At 28.8% G+C, this 22,482-nt stretch overlaps 1 protein-coding gene across 1 annotated transcript; it reads left to right on the top strand.

Annotated features, from left to right (window-relative positions):
* Positions 1–15,448: 15,448 nt before the first annotated feature.
* LOC124931468 (transcription factor bHLH110-like) lies at positions 15,449–18,458 on the top strand. Its single transcript, XM_047471938.1, has 7 exons — positions 15,449–15,764; positions 16,183–16,804; positions 17,174–17,395; positions 17,489–17,554; positions 17,677–17,742; positions 17,850–17,915; positions 18,036–18,458. The coding sequence occupies exons 1-7, from the start codon at positions 15,607–15,609 to the stop codon at positions 18,183–18,185; spliced, it is 1,350 nt and encodes a 449-aa protein (XP_047327894.1). The 5' UTR covers positions 15,449–15,606; the 3' UTR covers positions 18,186–18,458.
* The last annotated feature ends 4,024 nt before the right edge of the window (positions 18,459–22,482 follow it).

The following is a 22,482-nucleotide window of genomic DNA, read 5'->3' as shown; positions in this document are numbered from 1 at the left end:
TGATCTCTGTTACACAACTTGATGAAGAAGGTCACAATTTCAGTTGTGGAAATGGTGCATGGAAGGTGACTAAAGGAGCAATTGTTGTTGCTCGAGGTCACAAAACTGGAACGTTATACACGACTTCAACTTGCAGAGAAACAATTGCTGCTGTAATTGATGACTCGAAGAACAATGAGCTATGGCATTGCAGGTTGGGCCATATGAGCGAAAAAGGGATGAAAATTCTTTTGAAGAATGGACAGATTCCAGAACTGAAGTCTGTTGAACATCAGTTATGTGAAAACTGTATTTTTGGAAAACAGAAACGAGTGAGTTTCTTAAAAACTGGGAAGGAGCTCAAGGAAGAAAGACTAGAGTTGGTACACACTGATGTGTGGGGACCTGCACCTGTTTCTTCTATTGGCGGATCATATTACTATGTGACTTTTATAGATGATTCAACAAGAAAAGTATGGGTTTACTTTATGAAGCACAAGTCTGAAGTATTTGCTATTTTCAAGAAGTGGAAAACTTTGGTTGAAAATGAAACAAATCAGAAAGTTAAGTGCTTGAGATCCGACAACGGAGGTGAATATATCAATTCAGATTTCAAAGAGTATTGTGCTGAGAATGGGATCAGTATGGTGAAGACTGTTCCCCAAACGCCTCAAGAGAATGGAGTAGCTGAAAGAATGAATCGAACATTGAACGAGCGTGCTAGAAGCATGAGATTGCATGCAGGGCTGCCTAAAACCTTCTGGGCAGAAGCTATTAATACTGCTGCCTATTTGATAAACAGGGGACCCCCTGTTCCTCTTGAATTCAGAATTCCTGAAGAAGCTTGGAGCAATAAAAAGGTAAACCTTTCTTATTTGAAAGTGTTTGGATGTTTATCATATGTTCATATTAATGAATGTGATAGGAGCAAGCTTGATCCAAAGTCTAATAAATGTTTTTTCATTGGTTATGGTGATATCGAGTTTGGTTATCGTTTATGGGATAATCAAAATCGGAAGATCATTCGTAGCAGAAATGTTATCTTCAATGAACAGGTTCTCTACAAAGATTGTGTTGGGAAGACATCAGGTGGTGATTCCAAGTTGGAAGAGACTGGTACAGTCGATTTGAGAGATTTTTCAGCTGAATATATACCGACTGTCGAAGAAGAACAATGTGTTGTTGAAGATGAAATCGTTGAGAACGTGGCCCCAGAGGTAAATCAGCAAACACCGGTTATACAGTTGAGAAGATCATCAAGGAATCGAAAACCAGTTGAGAGGTGGTCTCCATCTCTAAATTATATCTTGTTGACAGATAGAGGTGAACCTGAATGCTATGAGGAAGCAATACAATCTGATGAATCGGTTAAGTGGGAGTCTGCGATGAAAGATGAGATGGACTCTTTGATGTTGAATCAAACTTGGGAGCTCACTGAGATACCAAAGGGAAAGAAAGCACTTCACAACAAATGGATCTTCAGGATTAAAGAAGAACATGATAAAACCATGAGGTACAAGGCAAGGTTGGTTGTAAAAGGATTTCAACAGAAAGAAGGTATTGACTACAATGAAATCTTCTCTCCAGTAGTTAAATTGATGACAATTAGAACTATTCTGAGTTTGGTTGTGAAAGAAGACCTTCATCTTCAACAAATGGATGTCAAAACTGCTTTTCTTCATGGTGATCTAGATGAAGAAATTTATATGCGACAACCAGAAGGATTTGAAATCAAAGGAAAAGATGAGCTTGTGTGTAAACTTCAGAAGAGTCTGTATGGTTTGAAACAGGCTCCAAGGCAATGGTACAAGAAGTTTGATAGCTTCATGAAAAGTAACAATTTTTTGAGGTGTGAAGCTGATCATTGCTGTTATATCAAGAGGTTTGATAAATCGTACATTATTCTTCTTCTCTACGTTGATGACATGTTGATTGCTGGAGCAAGCTTGTATGAGATTAACAAGCTTAAGAAAGAGTTGTCTGAAAAGTTTGCAATGAAAGATTTGGGTGCTGCAAAACAAATCCTTGGGATGAGAATTTTCAGGGATGAAGAAGTTCTCAAGCTTTCACAAGAAGAATATGTGAAGAAAGTTCTTAACAGGTTCAACTTGTATGATGCAAAACCAGTTACTACCCCCTTAGCTAGTCACTTCAGACTATCTAAAGATCAATCGCCTTCAACAGAGGAGGAGAAAAATTACATGGCCACTGTTCCGTATGCCTCTGCCATTGGTTGTATTATGTATGCGATGGTTTGCACAAGACCAGACATAGCACATGCAGTGGGAGTTGTTAGCAGATTCATGAGCAATCCGGGTAGACAACATTGGGAAGCAGTAAAGTGGATACTACGATACTTAAGAGGAAGTACGGGTCTCGCTTAGTGTTTTTGAAAGTCTAATATGGGTTTAGAAGGATATGTTGATGCTGACAATGGTGGTGATATTGATAGTAGGAAGAGCACAACAGGGTACATTTATACTCTGGGAGGTACTGCAATCAGTTGGGTATCAAAATTGCAGAACATTGTTGCTCTTTCTAGTTGTGAAGCAGAGTATGTTGCTGTGACAGAAGCTACTAAGGAGATGATGTGGTTACAACCCTTTTTGCGAGAATTGGGTCAAGACTACGAGGAAAGTGTGTTGCGATGCGACAGTCAGAGTGCCATTCATTTGGCAAAGAATCCTGTTTATCATGGTAGGACGAAGCATATACAGGTTCGTTATCATTTCATCCGTTCAGCTTTAGAAGATGGAGTATTAGCTCTTGAGAAGATTCCCGAGAGTGAGAATCCAGCTGATATGTTGACGAAAGTTGTGACAAATGAGAAACTGAAGTTGTGTGCAACTTCAGTTGGTCTTCTTCGTTAAGAAACCGAATGGAAAGCCACTACCGAACGAGAGATGATGAAGTTAGTCTCCAAGTGGGAGATTGTTGAGTTATGGAGCCTACACTTATAATAAACTCTACATTGTTAATTAGAGTTTATTGGGTTTATCTTTTTTGGTTTTGGGCTTGGGCCTGACCAAAGTTATTTAGGTTTATTACCTGAATGTTTACCTATAAATATGTGATTATTAAGGGTTTACATTAGTAAGACAGAATTCTAGAGAGATAAAGTGTGAGGCAAAAACTCTGTATTCCTTCTTCTTCTTCATAGTAAATCTGGTGGTGGCTGAAGTTGATGTAGCTCAATTTGAGTGAACAACTATAAATCTGTGTGTTCTTGTGTTCTTCTTTCTTGTGTTTTTACAGATTGTTTTCAAACTGGTAGGATTTGGGAGATACAAATCTTAACAAGTTATGGAAAAAATAAATCAAATAACCCATCAAACTATTATTTATGACTTAGAAAACAAAAATTATACTTTTTTTTGTTTTTATGTAAGGTGTCTTAAACCCGCCATCACCATGACACTTAATCAAGTTATTTTTAATGAATGTCTTATGTTAATAACATGTGGCTTTAGGATAGTAATTAACTCTATTAATTAGCTTAATTCATTTTTAATTTAACTATGTTGTGTTTGTGGTTTATTATTGTTTTCTAGGGTTTATACCATCCTTGTTAAAAAATAATAATTAAAATTATTGAATTAAAAATACCATAAATTTAGTCAAAAAAAAAACTAATAAATGATTTAATAACTTGCGCAATAATTAATGTAATTGGTTTAATTAAAGTATTATTATGATTTTGGTTGTATTAGGGATTAGGGCATAGGTAGCGGATCTCTCGTGATCTTGACTTATGAGGAATGATAGAAGAATAAATTTTAATGAGATGGGGGAATGTTAAAGGACAAGAACCTATATATGAAAATAAGCAAGAAAGACAGCAACTTTTCCCTTTGTTTAAGCAATAGAAATGACTAGAATTAATTAATTAATTGCCTAGCTCTCAATTTCAAAATAATTGATTCTAAATATATAATTGATTTTTAATAAAGTTGGTGTTGTGACTGTGAGATGAAGCAGCCACAAACCAAAGGAATCTATCTTGATGGCCAACTTAAATAAATGGGTGCAATTCTTTTGTACAACCATGATCGATGCCATTGAAATTTGAGATAATTATTATATGTTTTTGTTGATTTTGGGTTGAACCGGTTTTTTTTGTTAGCTGTTTTTTGGTCCGATTTAATTAATTGTAAAAACCGGGTCATTCATTTTAAGTTGATATAAGAAGATAGGTGGTTAAGTCTTTAGAGTAATTTCTGGTTTTTTCTTTTCTATTACTTTTTTTAAGAGATTTTGGTGAAGAATTTTTGCAAAGAAATGTGTGTAAGAAAAGGAAAGATAGTGTGAGTGATTCTAATCTGATATTTTTTCTTTATAGTGGAATCAAGCTCTAAGCTGAGCTTGACGGAGACGTAGGTTCAATTTGGGCTGAACTCCGATATCAAATTTGTGTCATCTTCTTATTCGTCTTGTTTCTGTTTGGATTTCTGGTTTACATTGGAAGATTGTGTTGATCTAACAGAGTATTTTTGAACAGTTTCAATAGTCAATATTGCTTATATTAAATGTTAATTAAATAAAAAAAAGGGGGATTGATTTTTATTCACTAAAAATGGCAACAAATACAAGTTATGAAAAGTAATGTTTATTTTGTGATAGGATTGATATTGTTCAATAATATTTGGAATCATTTCCTCCGGTCATGTGTAGGATCAATGTGATAAAAAGCTTATAAATTAAACTACTATTATATATATGAATGCTTTTAACAGTACTTAAAAAAGAAGATGCCTTATAATTAGCAATATATAATTATTTCTTTTTGGGAATAGCCTTTAATTTTAATTAGTCTTTTTATAAGTAATCAACAATACTACTACTAATTGCATGTTATATAAATATTATAGTATTTTTGAAATAGAGCATCAAACTTAAAAGCAGAAGAAAAAAGTGAGATTAGTCATAGTTTTCTTCTTTTTTGTCATCCATATATTTATTCCTTCACTCCTAGGTGGAAAATATATATAGATCCATATACTTCAAAGTTAATTTCAGTCACACACATTATATATATATATATATATGCAATAAAATAATATAAACTAACAAGAACTATATATGCCTCACACGATTAATTGAGTTTAAAACAATTGATTGGAATTGAAGAGAAACCTAGCTATTTAAAGTAAAATCATAAAGATCCCAGTAAAAACATAACATAAAATAGAAATGTGACAAAAAAAAAATAAATTTTTATAAGAAAATAAGAATACGATTTTTAGATAGCAATTTTCAAATTTGAACTTTATAAATTAAATTATGCTAACTCTAATATTAATTCTCATTAAAAATTAAATTATATATATTTTTTTGTTGTATTTATTATTTAAACAATTTGTATTTTTATTTAAAACTAAATTATGCTAGTCAAATCACAAATAAAAATAAGGCATACTAAAACTAAGCACAATAATATTTACCAATTACCCAATTCTCTACTACTAGTTTAAAATAGAATGGGCTCTCCATAATTGTATCGAAGGCTTTTTAACAATATTTCTTGGAGTCCAATATATTGGGTTCATATGGGTCATTGGCCCATTTTCAGAATTGAGGCTTTTTTACTTTTAACTTACACACGGAACAGACTTTTGTTTATTCTAAAACTTTCTATTTTTTTATTATTGTATTACTACTCATTGTGATCTCAATTTTAATTTGTGGCCTCAAATTGTTAATTTTTTTTAATCTGAGATGGATGGCAAATTTGAGAAATATATTCTATAAATTAAGACTATTTTGGTGGATTGTTCTAAATTTTGGTATTTTAAGTAGTTTAAGTGATAAATATGGCTTCTAAGAAATCAAAAAGATTATATATATACACTATGTAAAGCTCAAATAAGAACATTGCATATGTTAGTTGTCACATAAATAACATGCAAATATTATATCAAAGTCATTCTCAGGCATACTTTAATTAGAAAATTCAACAAAATCAATAATAATAAAAAAAAGTAAGTCTGAGAAATCTTTTGCTCTGTTCTTCAAACAATTTCTTCTTGTTGTTGAGTTTTTTTAATTTCATTGTTTGATTAAACCACAACATGCCTTAAACCTTTAGGATGAGTGTTTCAATTAGTTCGTAAAATGCACGTGTGCACTGTTGATTTAAAGATTCCAAACATTGCCCTACAATTCCGGAAGATATCCTCCCATTAGAGATCGGACTGTCCTTGATTTTTGGGGCATGTAGTATATAGTCTAAAGATAAAACCTTTATCTTATGGAGATTCATTCAATGATCTTTTTCTCTTGTCTGTCTTTTCTCATGTCATCTTCACATTTTCTTAAGTAATTTGTTGGCCCCTCTATAAAGTTTTTTGATCTATATATCTAGTCTTCTCACTGAACAGGTTTTGACGTCAAAAGGTGAATTCTACGTACGTAATCCCACTTTATCATATCTATATATACTTTATCTTGAACAGCTGATCGAAAGAGAGATCCATTAATAAAATGGGATATTAGAACGTTATAATTTTCATGATTAATTTTATGAAGCAATAATAATTCCGTCAAAGATATACTTTTTCTTTAATTTGTTCGTTCGTGTGGTCGTCTAACTTTCTAGTCCAAGTCCTAATTCATCTTTCTATCCCTTTATTAATATAGCAGTATGTAATATATATAAAGCAATTGGCAAGCAAGAGATCATGATCGATCGATCAGCTGATGAGGCCTCTCCCTTTATGCTTTCTACGTACCATGTCCGATCGATTAATCAATCTCATGAATTCAAATTAATTTCTTCAAATATTATATCAATTCTATCACTAGCTATATATATATATATATATAGCATTAGATTTGATATTGACAACCAACAATTACATTGTCTGAGGTTTCAAATATGCCTGGTATATTCCTAGTAATTCATTTTCAAATAGGCGTTCGATTTTCGGGTTATTCGAATTTCTCAGTTCGGGTTCTTCTAATTTTTTTAAGCCATTCAAAATCTGAACCAAATTCGAAGTATGTATAACCGATTCGAATTTAATTTTTGGTTTTGGTTCGAATTCGAATTTTAATCAATTATATATAATAAAATGTATAAGTATTTAATTATATCTAATAAATTATATAATAAATAATAAATAATGTATTCAGTTTTCGGTTTGAAACCGATTTGGTTTTCGAGTAAAAACACAACTCGAAAATCAAATCGAAAACCTTATTTGAATTCAAATTTATTTAAAATTTAATACAAAAATCAAAAATAAAATTTAAATTCGGTGAATTCGAATACCTTCTTCGTCCTAGAGCATCAATTCTAACGACAAATCATTATTTAAAAACTAAGTAATATCAATATATACTTTGTAATTACATGAACCTGGCTTGACAAGGTCTTTTCTTCTTCAATTAGAGCTTGTTTGATTTGATTTTTTTGTGTGCTTTTTGGGTTTTTGTCAAAATAAACAAATAAATTGTTTGATAAAAAGTTGGTTATTTGAGTTTTAATTGATTTAATTATTATTATTTTTTTGTATTTTAAATAAAAATAATAATGTAAGGATATTTTAGTTTTTAGTTTAATAAGATGATTGATTTAATGATTAAAATGATATTGATGTGATATATAGAGAAAATCTAAAAAAAAAAAAATAGAATTTCGAAAAATTTATAAAATTCGTATAAACAACCTCTTAGAAAAATAATTAATGTGCATACCAAATTTATGAAAATGTTCCATATATATAAAAAATTCAAAATCTTGAATATTAATATCTAGACTTTGTTGTGAAATATTAATTTGAATGTTGTAGTTGATTTTTGGGATGCTATTAATTTTGTAAGGAATTATTTGACGAATTATTACTGACGTGGCAATTGACTCAATTTTTCTTTGTTGGTGAGATAGTTGCAAATTGTTATGTAATATTTGTAAGTCTCTCTTGTATTAAAGCAAACTCAATAGAGATAAAGACTTTAGTAAGTACAATATCAATAATTTGTTCATTACTAAGGATAGATTAAATAAAAGATTTTTAGAGCAGTTCTTTCACTTACAAGTTGAATTTCAATGTATTTAATACGAATAATGTAGTTTAAGTGAAAATAGTGGTTTTTAAGAGACCAGTGATCACGAGTTCAATTCTTACTTAGATGGCCTTAAATAGAAATGGAAGTCAAGATAGCGCATAAATAAATAAAATACGAGAAGATGACATTTACAGACAAAAAGTGAGCTCCAATATTATCACACTATAATAATGAGAAGATGCAACAAGATGTGGATATCCTTAGCTTCCTTGAGTCTTAAGTTCGAGCCCGTCAGGCGGCACATTCTGCGTCTGGTTAAATGACTAAGTGTGTTTGCGGGCTATATCCTTAACCCGCGAGGATTAGTCGCATTCCATAGGAAAAACAGAACCCAGCGTTCTAAACAAACAAAAATATACATGAAAATGAAAAGATGACAATAAAAGTTAGCTAAATTAATTCAAATGTGACCATGTTAGTTTATCATTGGAGTTAGTTGTATATGTTTTCTAATATGAAACAAAAAGTAACATTATATCAAATAAATATAAAAAATACATTAAAATCATAATACATAATACAAATCCTTTTATTCTTTTACCATTTTTTTAAAAGTTATTAGGAAGACTCAAATACTTACATTATCAACATATATACTATTATTGCACAACAACAACTCACATTTCTACTCATTAAAGGTAAAATGATAATAAATTTAAATGTTATATATATCACTATTCATAAAAAAAAAAAATCGTCAATCCAAATCTTAATGAATGCTAAATACTTCAAATAAGATTTTCGTAACATAGTAGATACACCTCAAAATGATTATATATCTAAACTATGACAACGTTATCACACAATTGAACTCTTTTAAAATTTATTTAAATTGAGTTTAGATGTGAGAATACTGAAAAATATTAAAAGTAACATAAAAAACATACATGATAAACAGATAAAGTGTAGTATACATAAACCCTAACTAATTATACATAAAATAGAAGAGGGGATGTATTAATTAATAGTAAAGGTGGGGTGGGGTGGGGAAATGGAAAGCAAAGAGGGATGGCCTTAGCATTGGGTTTCATGCCCCAAAGTTAATGAAAGCATATATTCCCCAACTCCAATGCTTTGTCTTCTTATGAGACATACCTTTAAATCCCCAGCAACTTTAGACCTCCTTTCCCCATTTTTACTACCCTTTCTGATTCATTTTTCTTATTTATATATTATAATTATTATTATTATTATTTGTCTTCTCTATGCTAGCTAATTAATTATATATATACATATGCTTCAAAATTGATGATCATGAGTGGGATATCATTACGTGTACTGGTGATGAAAATATTCTCAAAACATGTGCACACTTACTTAATTATGAATTGATCTCTAGGCTAGCAGCTGCTATAGTTATTATTAGTATAATTGATGAGTACATTCTACTAATTAATTAATTAATTAAAATCTCAATAATATTATTGATAAGTTCGATATAATTGTTCTTTCAATTTAACCTAGCTAGCTAAAAGCGCAGTTGACTGAATGTGACCTAGCCAAGCTACGTACGTACCTTTTTTCATAAAAAAAAGAAGTTGCCTAGTCTATTTGAAATGATAGTGATGAATGATGATGATGATATTTGGCCCCTAGCTAGCTAACACCCACATCAATAATGCTAAATATCTTTGAGAGGATATTAATCAAGATTCAAGATCTCCTCTTTTGGATAGTATATGTCCATATGATCCAATAAAACAATATTGAATTTAAGGCTTGTATATGCCTAAAAATAATTTGAAAACGTTACAATATCATGAATTTCTGACCTATAGCCTCAATAATGTACAACTTGTTATAGGTGACCAAGGGTTAACATGGTTTCCTTTATTTTATTTTATTTTTAACCATGGTACACTAAAAATTGTGCATAGTTAAATTGTTCATGAAAACCAAAATCATTACCATTAATCACTAATTAAACAATATACAATTGAAAAGAAATGATAAATAATAACATCAAACTCGTAATTCGGTGTTTCAATTGAATTGATATCGATTGTTCGACCCTTCATTCATTTTTTTATGAGATTAAATTAAAATTGGTCCCTTCACTCATTTTTTTATGAGATTAAATTAAAATTGGTCCAATAATTAGGTACCTTAATTTTCTAATGCTATTTTTTTAGGCTCAAACGAATGTATATATATATACCTTTCTTTATGTTGTTGCCACATATTCTTTTGTCCTAATATATTTTAAAATTCGGTCGGTTCCTCATTTTCATTTGCTTAGAATAAATAGTTTTTTTTTCAATTTTTTATTTTATTTTAAAGGTTCAATGTAATTAATATTAAAAATAAAAATTGTTTAAGCATAATAAAACAAATAATGACATCAGAAAATTAAAATAAGACAATAAAAGAGAAAAATAAATATCGAAGGCCAAAGACAAACAAAATAACGTGCACGAAAGTCTTCAGAAAAGGCCGGCGATGGACTCTCCACCGACTTAAAGTGCTTTCCAGAATGAATCTTAGATAGTCTCATAATAATGACGTTATAAATAATACGCATGGATCGAATATCATTTGACTACCGAGAGACTTAGGCATCATCCACTTAATTTCAGTCATGCTCCAAAAAAATTCTAAATACCCGTCACCTCACGAAAATGAATTAAAAAGAAGGTGAGACGCGGATTCAACTTCTATAAGAAAATCAACTTAATTATAATATAATATTTTTTCAAAAGTTTAAATTATTTATTAAAATAAGCTTATCATAAATTTACAAATAATTTTACAAAAATAAAATTTAATATCACATAAATAAGAGTTGTTTAAGTATACGAAATAAAAAAATAAATAAATAAGAACACAAGTTTCAAAATGTCTCCAAATTAACCTACGCCAATTAATCAAAATATATATATATATATATATATATATATATATATATATTTTAAATAATAGTAAAGATATATACATCTTTTGCTGTTTAATCATAGTTTTTAAATATTAACATTAATCAAAATCGACTCAGTAATGGGCACAGTTAGAATATTGTGCTGAATTAGCTAGAAGGAATAACAGAAAAGGAGCTTCTAGAGACAGAGCTCCACTCATGTGAATCATTTTCATATAATTGTAAGTTATAATAATGTTTTAACCGCATAATTAATACAAAGCACACGATCGTTTATATATATACTGTTAGTTATAATTTATGTAGGGGTAATTATATTATATAAATATATATCAAGTTAATTAATTGTTTATAACTCTAATTAATTTGTAAATTAATTAAAAAAGGTGATGAGAAGGTACAAATATAATAATATAAAATATAAAAAAAAAAATGGGTTCCATCTTCCATTAATTGTTGTTATGATTAATGAATTATATAATAGGAGTAAACGTGAATATTTGATCTCTCTTTTGAAGAGAATATTCTTCTGTTTATATTCTTGATCAGATTACATATAATATAATAGAATATATTATACGAGATTCAAGATTTAAAGACAGACAGAGTACTGACAGCCTTTGTGAAATCAATGTTGGAAGTTTGTTAGAAGAGAGAACTAATTAATAATGAAACCATATAATATTAATTATGGTAAACTTTTAACTAAAATATTTAAGTAAAACCTATTTTTCTTAAAATATAACTTTGGCAAACAAAAAATAAAAGATTACATAAATTAAGCTCTGTAAAAAAAGAAAGGTTGTTTCCTTAATTTGTTGATATATTTCAGAAATTTTGGGCATCCAATAATTCATGGAATTAAGCTCTACAAGCTCTTTTGGTATCAGCTTGTTTGTATCGTTTCAATTTTATTGGATTATGGATAATTAAAGCAGGGTTATATTAGGGGAAATACCCTACATAAAAAGATATGCACATTTAATTTATTAGAATGGTTTAAATGTAACAACACATAAGATAAGAAAATAAAAAATAAAGAAAAATGAAAAAGAATATAATATAATTAACCACGTTATGTCGTTACCAATAAAATATTATTGAGCTATTAGGTACTCGAGAAAAACGATTAATTTCCCGACCGACTCCACCGACTTTCCAAAAACATTATTAATAATACGCATCGAACGGCTACGATCATTGATTTCTCTCATATCAGATAATCCATTAGAAAATAATTGTAATGGTAACTCAAATATATATTTCTATCCTATATATATACGAGTGTTCATCGTTTTAATTTTCGGGTTATTCGAATTCCTCTGTTCGGGTTCTTAATTCGAATTTATTTTTTTATCTAATTCAAAATCGAACCAAATTCAAAATAAATTCAAATAAAACCAAACTGAATTCGAATTTTATTTTCAGTTCGAATTCAATTTTTTAATATATTATATAATAAATTACATAATATATAATAAAATATATAATTAAAATAAATAATAAAAAGTAAATTTGATTTTCGGTTTCAACTCGGAAATTAAATTGAAAACCGTATTTGACTTCGAATCGGTTTAAAATTCGATTAGAAAACCATAAATGAAATTCAAATTCGGTCGAATATTCAGTTCAGACTAAATATTGAACACTCCTAATATCACCTGCATCACTCTAGACTTCCTAATAACTATCTAAATATTCATACATCACCAAATGAATCTTAGTAAATACTCTACCAAAAATTTCAAATACTAGTCACCATTGACAATGTATAAATAAATAAGTTTTCGAATTTCATTATTGTCACTTTCTTCCTCAAACGTTTGTGTCCTTGGAGAGCATTTTAGAAAATTCAAATTTTAATTATTAGTTGCAGTTCATTTAACTAGTTTAGAATATGTATATTAAATATTTGGGATTTTAATTAACATTTCTAATTAATGACTAGCTAGGGTTAACAAGTTTTAGCCTTATAAAAAGTCTAGCCAGTTCTAGGAATGATGTCAATAGTACGTAATTGTTACGTCCCAGGGCTTTTGTGTCCCTGTCCTTATATGGCGTGGGCAAGAGCGGCAGATTAATCCCAGAAAACAAAACACTAGAAAATAAATTAACTTCAAAAGCCTATCATTGCCTCTCCTCGATCACGGGTCCCCTTCTTATATATATATGTCTTCTTATATTTGTTCATTTAGTTTATGAATGATTGTCTCCCTTCAAATATATATATAACATAAAAAATATACAATCTTCGCATTTAAATTATCATCTATAGAATATCTTAGAGTAGTTGTCCAACAAAATATATATTGTATTTGTCAAGTTTTTTTAATCTCAATTTGAGCTCTTTAATTAGAAAAATCTTAATTAGTTGGTAAATTCTGTGGCTAATTTGGTTGCATAATATAAAACACCTAAGTTTTTCTTTTATCTAAATTTTCTTCTTCTAATTTTATTTCGTAGCTATAAATCTCCACTATTTTAAACCTAATTACACTATATTAAATTATATGCAAGTATTGTTGAAAATTTTATAATATAAGATATAATAAATATCTCAGTTTTGATTTCTACTTATAGAGTTGCAATTTAAATGACTTTATGAATATGAGGATATTGTGTAAATGGCCACTCTGAGAATAAACAAATGTAAAACTAAATATATAAGCGTGACGTGGACATTAAACTCACAAAAATAACTCAAGTAAAAATTATTGTCTAAATTACTATATTTTTAAATTCAATTCTCATTAAATGTTATAAATTAAAATGAGACTAATATCATCTAAAAATTTTTATATTAAAAAAGAATAATATAAGTGAGAACATGAACTTTTTGTTACAAATTTACTTCATAACTTTTTACTATAATAAAAATTGACAAAACTAGCTAGTATTATTGTAAAATTTTGTATACATATTATTAAATATTAAAATAAATAAATTTTACAACAAAATCATTTTCATGTTATAGTTGCATAAATTTGTGCTGCAAATAATTCAAAGTGAAGCTTGTTCTTAAATTTTAATTTGGTTGCTTTTCCAGTCATTTTTGCAACATTTTTAAATAGTTATTGAGATACTCGATCGGTGTCTAAAAATCTTAGAATATACAGTGGCATTAATATATTATATAATTTTTGAGTTTATGGTACAGTGTTCCTCAAAGTTATTTATAATCTATTTTTCTTACAAATAACTGTATTGTCAGATTTAATGAATTACACACATAATTATCAAAACAAATCAAATATGTGGAAACAATGTAACACATGTTACTTTTAAAGTCATAATCTGAAATAATCTGAATGAGAATGCAACGAGTAAATTAATCACAGTACATGTGAACTCTCATATATATACTATAGATAAAGATTGAGTTTGAATTTAAGTTTGAGTTTGAGTTGTGGTAACTTAATGGTTTAGTTGTGATATTTGTAGTTATTTTGTCATCCATGTATTGGTGCTTAGGATCGGGTATTACAAATGGTACTATTATAGCTGACTTCGGTAGTGGTAAGAACCATATCTTAAATCTTGTAGAAACAAAACAATATTGCAGTACTCAATCAAAGATTGTCACATCCAAATAGAAAAATTATAATAAATTACAAAATACTTATTTTTTATATTTTTTTTTATGAAATTATCAAATTCAAGGCCTTTTTAAGTAAGAGTTGCTTAAACAGTTATAAGTCCTATCCTTATATCTATTCCTTATGTTGTCAAATTATATGCTTGTCAAAATGTTTGTATGATTTAGAATGTATGTTAAAAAAGGAATGATGATTTTAGCAAGCATGCACGACCAAAAAAAACCAGTGCATTAGTTTAAGATATAATTTAGATTATCTTGATCATCCATTTTTTTCTTTTTCATGAATTTTTGAAATCTAGGGCGGCCTTATTTTTAAGGCGTTTTAATGTTTAAGCCTAGCTATATATGTTGTTCTTAATTGAAAAAAAGATGTTAGTGAAATGAAAAGAGGATAGAAATGATTATTTGAGCAAGCATGCAGGAGGCTCCTTGGTACAATTGCTACTAATAAGGTCCCATCCAAGTGTTGTAACAACCTTATAAAAGGGTACGTCCCTTTGAACATGTGTTTGAAGAGAGAGAGAGAGAGAGAATGGGTGGTATGATTTCTGTCAACAGGGAAGAGTGTACCTTTGATTAAAAAAAAAAAAAAAAAGGAAAAACCCTTGGGATTGAAGGAAGGAAACTTAATCATATCATAAGGAAACTTAATCATCTTCCTGCAATTGCAGACAGAGAGAGTGCTATAAAGGTTGAGGAGGGTCAAGCTAGAAATTATAAAAGAAGACATCAATGAGATATATAACAAAGCTTTATTTTTTCATCAAGGCGCAAAAAGTTTGACTGAAAAAGATACTCATAAAATAAAGGTGGAAAGAGAAACAAAAGAAAAAGAAAAGAAAAGAAAAGAAAAGAAAAGAAAAAGATTTAGTATTTCTTGTGGGGTGTCTGTCTGTCGTCTGTCTGTCTGTTTCTTTCTTTCTTTCTTTCTTTTGAAGGTTTCTAATAGATGAGATGAGATGAGATGGGCTCTTGTGAAGATGATGATGATGATGAGTAAAGAGAAAACTATATGAAACTCCCTTAAACCAACAATATCAGAGATATATATATATTATCTAATCTATCTATCTATCACTCTTTTTTATATATGGACTCCTCTAATCTCCATCATCACCTCCATGATCATCATACACAGTTTCTGGTTTCTTCTTCTTCTTCTTCATCAGCAACAATATCCCCTTCTTGCTTTGGACTTGCTCATGAAACCACCCCTCTTCATCCCACTTCTTCAAGCATCAATCTCCTGTAAGTGGTTAATATTTACCTACCTCTTGAGTTCCTTCTCATTTCATTATAAAATTATAACCTATGCTTTTGTCTTTTCAAAAAAATAATTTGCAAGTCATTAGAATAGTAACGTTTTGGTAAATTATCATCAATTAAGCTTGTTTCATTTGATTATATCCAATATCATCATGCATAGACATACAAATGTATATATAGATTTAGAAATTAACTTGTTTAAGTGTTATGTTTCCAGTTTTGTGATTTATGTGGGAACCCTTCTAATCTAACCTTGTTTTCACTCATACATGACTACTCAAACTTGTTTTGATTGGTTTTTTCAAAATAAATAAATTAGGGTTTTCTCATTCCTGTTTTTTTTATATATATATATATATATATATATATTTAATTACTAACTCAGTAAGAGTACTTGCAGGAGCCATGGCAACTTCAATCCAAGCAATAGGAATCCTGGAGCTCATCATGTTGATATATGCTCGAGGGAGATGAGGGTGCAAAATGACATTTCAGCCCCTAATTCTCTGAATAATTCCATGGCCCAGGATTTTGGTTATCATCAATATTGGGGATGTGGTGATTTAGTAGGAGGAATCAATAACAATAATAATAATAATAATCATTCTGGCCATGATTATGGATCATCATCTTCATCATCAGATTCATACCCAAAATTCACAGACTTGCTGTTGCAAAGTTCATCAGCACTACCAGTAGTAGTTAATAATAATAATAATAATAATAGTCTAGGGCAAGATCTCAACATGCAACCCACAAGCTATGATCTATATTCGAGTAATATGATCTTCCCCACCATAAACGTATCAAATCTGAACCAGCAGCAGCAGTCTACGTTGGAGATGAATCTTGAAGCCTTGGATCTCTTTTCTTCTGGGAGATTTGACCATAATCTTTCTAACTTGTACAGATCACCCGATTCTAATTTCTCCTCTTATCCCGGCCTTGCCCAATTGCACCACCACCACCAACAACAATCAAGTCACGGTTGCAGGCCCAGCTCCATTAACACCTCTACTAAAGTCAGTACTCTCTTCTATACTTTCAATTTTTTGCATGTATTTGTCTTTGTTAATATATAATTATGAAATAAGGATATTGATATATGTATTAAAATGAAAGAGTTTGCTAAAATTTCCTTTAATTAGTTAAGAAAAGCCAAATGACTTTTAATTTTGTCCATAATTGTTGCTTTTGTTAATGTTCTTGGGAGGAGATATATAGTATAGGGGAGCAAAAGCAAATGGCTTTTCTTTATTTGACATACAAAGAAAGGAGTACATATAATGCACAGCTTTATATACATTATAAGAAGCATTTTTCCTTTTTATTTACTGTTTCCTGGTCCCGGATATGAATATGTTGTTAATTTTGTAATTATGAATTAATAGTTATCAGAAGCAGCAAACTTTAGCTTAATTGGTGGTAATTATGGAGGAGATCGTGTAATTAAGAGGGCAGCTTTGAGTGATCCGGCCGGCAGCAATAGTTTTTCAGAGCCAAATTTGATGATGAAACCTAATCATAATAATAATAATTCTCTCTCTCATAACCATCCTCCTCCACAAAAGAAGTCCCGTTCTGACTCGCGTGCTTCTTGCCCACCCTTTAAGGTATACAATTCATTATTCTATTTCATATCATGTCCTACTTTCCTTCTTTTTTTCCCTTTTTCTTTTCTCGCATTTTATTCATTTTTACATCAGGTTAGAAAAGAGAAGCTGGGAGATAGAATTGCAGCACTTCAGCAGTTGGTTGCACCTTTTGGCAAGGTATATCTAATTTATAATTATTTCTACTCTATCGATCCGAGTGATTGACCAAAATGTTACGAGTTCGATTATCACTGTAGCGTCAGGTGTAATTAAAAAAAAATTGTATACCTGTTTTGCAGACAGACACAGCATCAGTTTTAATGGAGGCTATTGGCTACATCAAATTCCTTCAAAACCAGGTCGAGGTAATGTATTTGGTTTAATAATATTGAATAAAAACTACATCATTAATTATATGCTTCATGTTCATGGGTACGTGATTAATTTGTACATTACAATGACTAACAAACAGACTTTAAGTGTGCCATACATGAAGGCATCTCGAAACAAGCAAGCTGAACGAACAAGACAACAAACGGTAATTTAATTAATTAATCAAGCGAAATACTGTCACATACATAATTGTAAAGGAAAAAAAATTAGAGATTTTATATACTAGTTGTTGCATTATATATCTTGTTACAAATGATGATGGCAGATGATGAATTCAGAAGATCAGTTAGAGAAGAAGGAAGAACCGGGGAGAGGACTGAGGAGTCGAGGATTGTGTTTGGTGCCATTGTCGTGTTTGTCATATGTTACAGATGGAGGTGGTGGCATTTGGCCAGCAAATTTCAATGGAGCTTAAATTAAAACCCTAAGAAGAAACAAGTGCAATGATCCATGCATGGCCATGGACTACTACTGGTGCTTCTTTCAAATGGAGCAAATTTGGTCAACCTGAAAACTAGGATAGACCAAATTTGATCCATTCAATGTTGTCAAGAAGATCAATATGTCTAATTACTTAGTTTGCTTCCCATGGATCTTATCGCTTTCTCCAATTTTAGGACAAAATTATTGTCTTTGCAAGGAAGAATTTATCGGCGTGCTAACATAAATTTAGAGATGTTTAGTTCAATTTATTATGTTCCTTCCATCTTTACTTATGGGGATATTAATGAAAAAATTGAACCATTCAAATAAAACCATTGTAAAGGCCAGCTGGACAGGGGAACAAATTATATTGATCCAAATGGAAAAAATCATTTTGTATAATATTAAGAGTGAAAAAATGAATATGATTAGTCTCATATTAAATTAACGACTTATTCTTATAAAAAACATAGTTATTTTTAGCTCAATATTTGAAAACTAATCTCATAGTTATTATTCAGTAACATGAAATATATGATTGGATATTTTGTCCATATAATCAAATTAGACTCCAAAATGGATATGCATGGATGATCAATATTTATAAATGTGTATATGAACTTAGAATCATTTGCTTTCCTTTGTTTTGTTTTGGCTCTATATGCTTGGAACTTTATATATATATTTGTGTAAACTTTTTTTTGTTTGCTCAATACTTGTGTAAATTAAACTGCATTTCAGATATGTAACATTAATTACTAATCTTTTAAAATTTCTTACTTGTAAAATGAAACGGAAGCGCGAAGAGACATTGCTAACATATTAATAATCTAAAATTACGAAAAGCTACTCAATGAACAATTATAAGATTGACGAAAGATTGTCGACTAACCAAATTATAAATACAAATTAAAATTGAATCAAAATCCAACCAATCTAGACTCGAAAAAAAACACATAAATAAGATAATGTCATAATAAGGAGTAAATACGACCCACACACTACTGCATATATTTTGTGTTTATCCAAATCAAGTCAATATAATTGTCGACAGACTATGAAGTTAACTATATAGTGTATTGCCACTAAGAGAAAAGAGATTATTAAATCATTATTTAAAGTCAATACCCCTTCAATATTATTATAATTCCACTAAATTACCAAATCTATATATATATATATATAATGATGCTTAATTTTTAAAGTGTCCGGATTGCCGGGTTGAGAGCTGTGGTTAATTTGGATATATGTGAGAGTAAATGGATATTTGGGTCGGATTGTGGGTTGACCCGCCTATAAACTTAAAACGGTTAAAAAAATAATTAAAAATGTTATAGGTATGGTTCGAACTTGCAACCTAACAAAATAAGTATAACCTTTTAACCAACTAGGCTAATAACACTTTATATTTTAAATTCAACCCAAAATTTGATAAACGCGTGACTTTTTAATAATATAAGTTCAACTTTTTAACTAACTAATCTATATATATATAATGATGCTTGATTTTTAAAGTGTCCGGATTACCGGGTCAAGAGCTGTGGTTAATTTGGATGTATGTGAGAGTAATGGATATTTGGGTCGGATTGTGGGTTAACCCGCCCATAAAAATTTTACCGTAATATTTTTTTTACGGTTTTTTATATTATTACTCGTGCAAATGCACGGGATACATGCTAGTTCATATTTAAATTGCTAATTATTATATCTTTTGTTTTTTAACCTATCCCACCATCTAAAAGTTTTCAAAGAAATCACAAAATTTAGTTGTTGACGTTACTAATTCATTTTGCAAAAAAATATTATGTGATAAATTAAAATTTTATTATTTTATTATATTTTAAATTTGTATGAGATTTTTATTTCGCTTTGTTAATTGTATTTGTTTGAAAATAGTTTGTATTTTCACTTTTTCTTTTCTTTTCCAAAACTATCTTATGAATTATTTGGAATTCAATAACTAATAATATGTCCTTTAAAAAAAGTTTTCATATTAGTTCTTAATCTAGTTTAATCAAACTCCAGTTAAACTATACAAACAAAAGTGATATAAACTTAACAAATCAGCTTTCATGCGATGCAATCTCAAATTCAACATTAAACATTAATTATCATTAATTAAATATTACCTGTTAGGCTTGTTGTGTATTATGCAATTAGTAAATTTTTTTTTTGAAGTTTTACTTTATATATATTAAGTTTTTTTATTATTTTATTAATTATTTTTTAAATTATCAAATAAAAAAGTGTATGGTAGAAAATTACCGATATTATCGGTATATTGAAAAGTAAAATATCAAAAATATTGAGTTTTTTCGATATACCAAAAAAGTAAGGTATGGTATTGATATTATACCGAAATTATTTATACCGTAAAAGTGTGAGATTTTCAAAATTTTGGTAAAATTGATAGGAAGAGGATAAACAATGATGAGAGAGAAGAAATATAAAGTTTGTTATTTTTTTAACCAAAGCCATCTAATTTTTTCTCAAATTCCTCTCCAAATTTCATTTTTCAATCATTTTTATAGCTGAAATAATATTTATAAATTAAATATATATATATATATAATATTTATAATGAAATAAATAATGACTAGTAAAATTATGAATAATTATGTTTTAATTTTTATTTTAGAAATTAAATTGAAGGAGTCGTGAAATTTTCAGGAAGTCATTAATTAATTAATTTTAATAAATTTATTTGTTTTTCAAACATATTTAAGATCCAATTTTCAATGTATCTGTTTTGTCTTTTAATATAATAAATTTATTTTTCTTTAAATAAATTTGATATTAATTTAATTATAAAAATATAATTTTTAATTTTATTTATATTTTTTTGTAATAATTATACTGAATTGATTTTTTTGTTTAACTATATATATTTTTTCTTATGAACAATATAATATTCCTATAGTATTGAAATAATGTATGATAAATATATAAAAAAAAATATACTGAATTTGTTTGTTTTTTTTATTTTTTTTTAAAATATAAGGTATAAATAGAAAATGATGCTGTGACTAGCCCTAAAAAGTGACTGTACATAAATTATTTGCATTTAGTCTATAAATATGATTAAATTATATAAAAATAAATAGATTTTTAGATCATGATATAAAACATTTACTGATTAAAAAACAAAAACCCATTATTATAATTTCTACTTTGGAGATGGAAATTCAAATTCTCTCCGTCTTCCATTATTATTACTATATAATTTTGTCAATTTTTGTATACCATTTAAAAACCTTATCCATAAATTATGGGTAGGATCCGTATTTACCGTACACGTGGCACCGCTATGTGCACTTAGATTTCACATCTTTATCTACTACTGAAACCACCGCCTAATTCCGAGCTATTTCCTGTCCTACCCACCTTTCAAATAATTTTTCCCAAACTACCCACCTTTTCATTCATATTCCTAAACTACCCACCTTTCTCTCTCTAAATCATTAATCAACCTATTAATTAACTTACTCTCTATCTTAACCCACTAATTAACTCACTCTCTCTCTAAACCCATTAATTAGCTTCCCTCTCTTTCAACTATTAATTAATATCCTCACTTTTAAACTATTAATTAATTCAATTGAAATATATTATATAAATATTAAAATAAAATAACACAAATGTTTTATTTTTATTTAAATCTATAAATATAATATATATAGTTCAAATTAAATACACTAAATTAAATAATTTAAATAGCTATTATAAATTAAAATAAAATAGAATACATTACATAAATGGGAACTTGAAATAAAATATATTACATAAACATTAAAATAAAATACATTACATCACAATAAAATACATAACATAAACATTACAATAAAATAAAATACATAATAAATATTAATCACGTTCAATATACAATAAAATAATAAAATGCATATTTTATCTTTATAATTCAATTTTTTTATATATATTTGAAACTGCGACGTTTAATGACCTTCAAAATGGTCAAATTTATTGTCAAAGGTCAAGAGAATTATTTGAAACTGTTGAGAAAAAAACATCATCACACAAGGTTATTCCATACAATGAACAAAAAGGAGTCTTTGAAATCGTTACTGCGCAATATAGAATCATAAATGGATATTGGAAGGGTGGTAACAAACATAATGTGGATTTATATAGAGGTTTTTGCTCTAGTGAAAAATGGAGTAGATATCATAAAATTGAATTATAAAGATAAAATATGCATTTTATTGTATATTGAACGTGATTAATATTTATTATGTATTTTATTTTATTGTAATGTTTATGTTATGTATTTT

This window comes from Impatiens glandulifera, chromosome 3 (assembly GCF_907164915.1).
Source record: "Impatiens glandulifera chromosome 3, dImpGla2.1, whole genome shotgun sequence".
Classification (NCBI taxonomy): Eukaryota; Viridiplantae; Streptophyta; class Magnoliopsida; order Ericales; family Balsaminaceae; genus Impatiens; species Impatiens glandulifera.
This window is presented reverse-complemented; position numbering and strand designations above follow the sequence as displayed.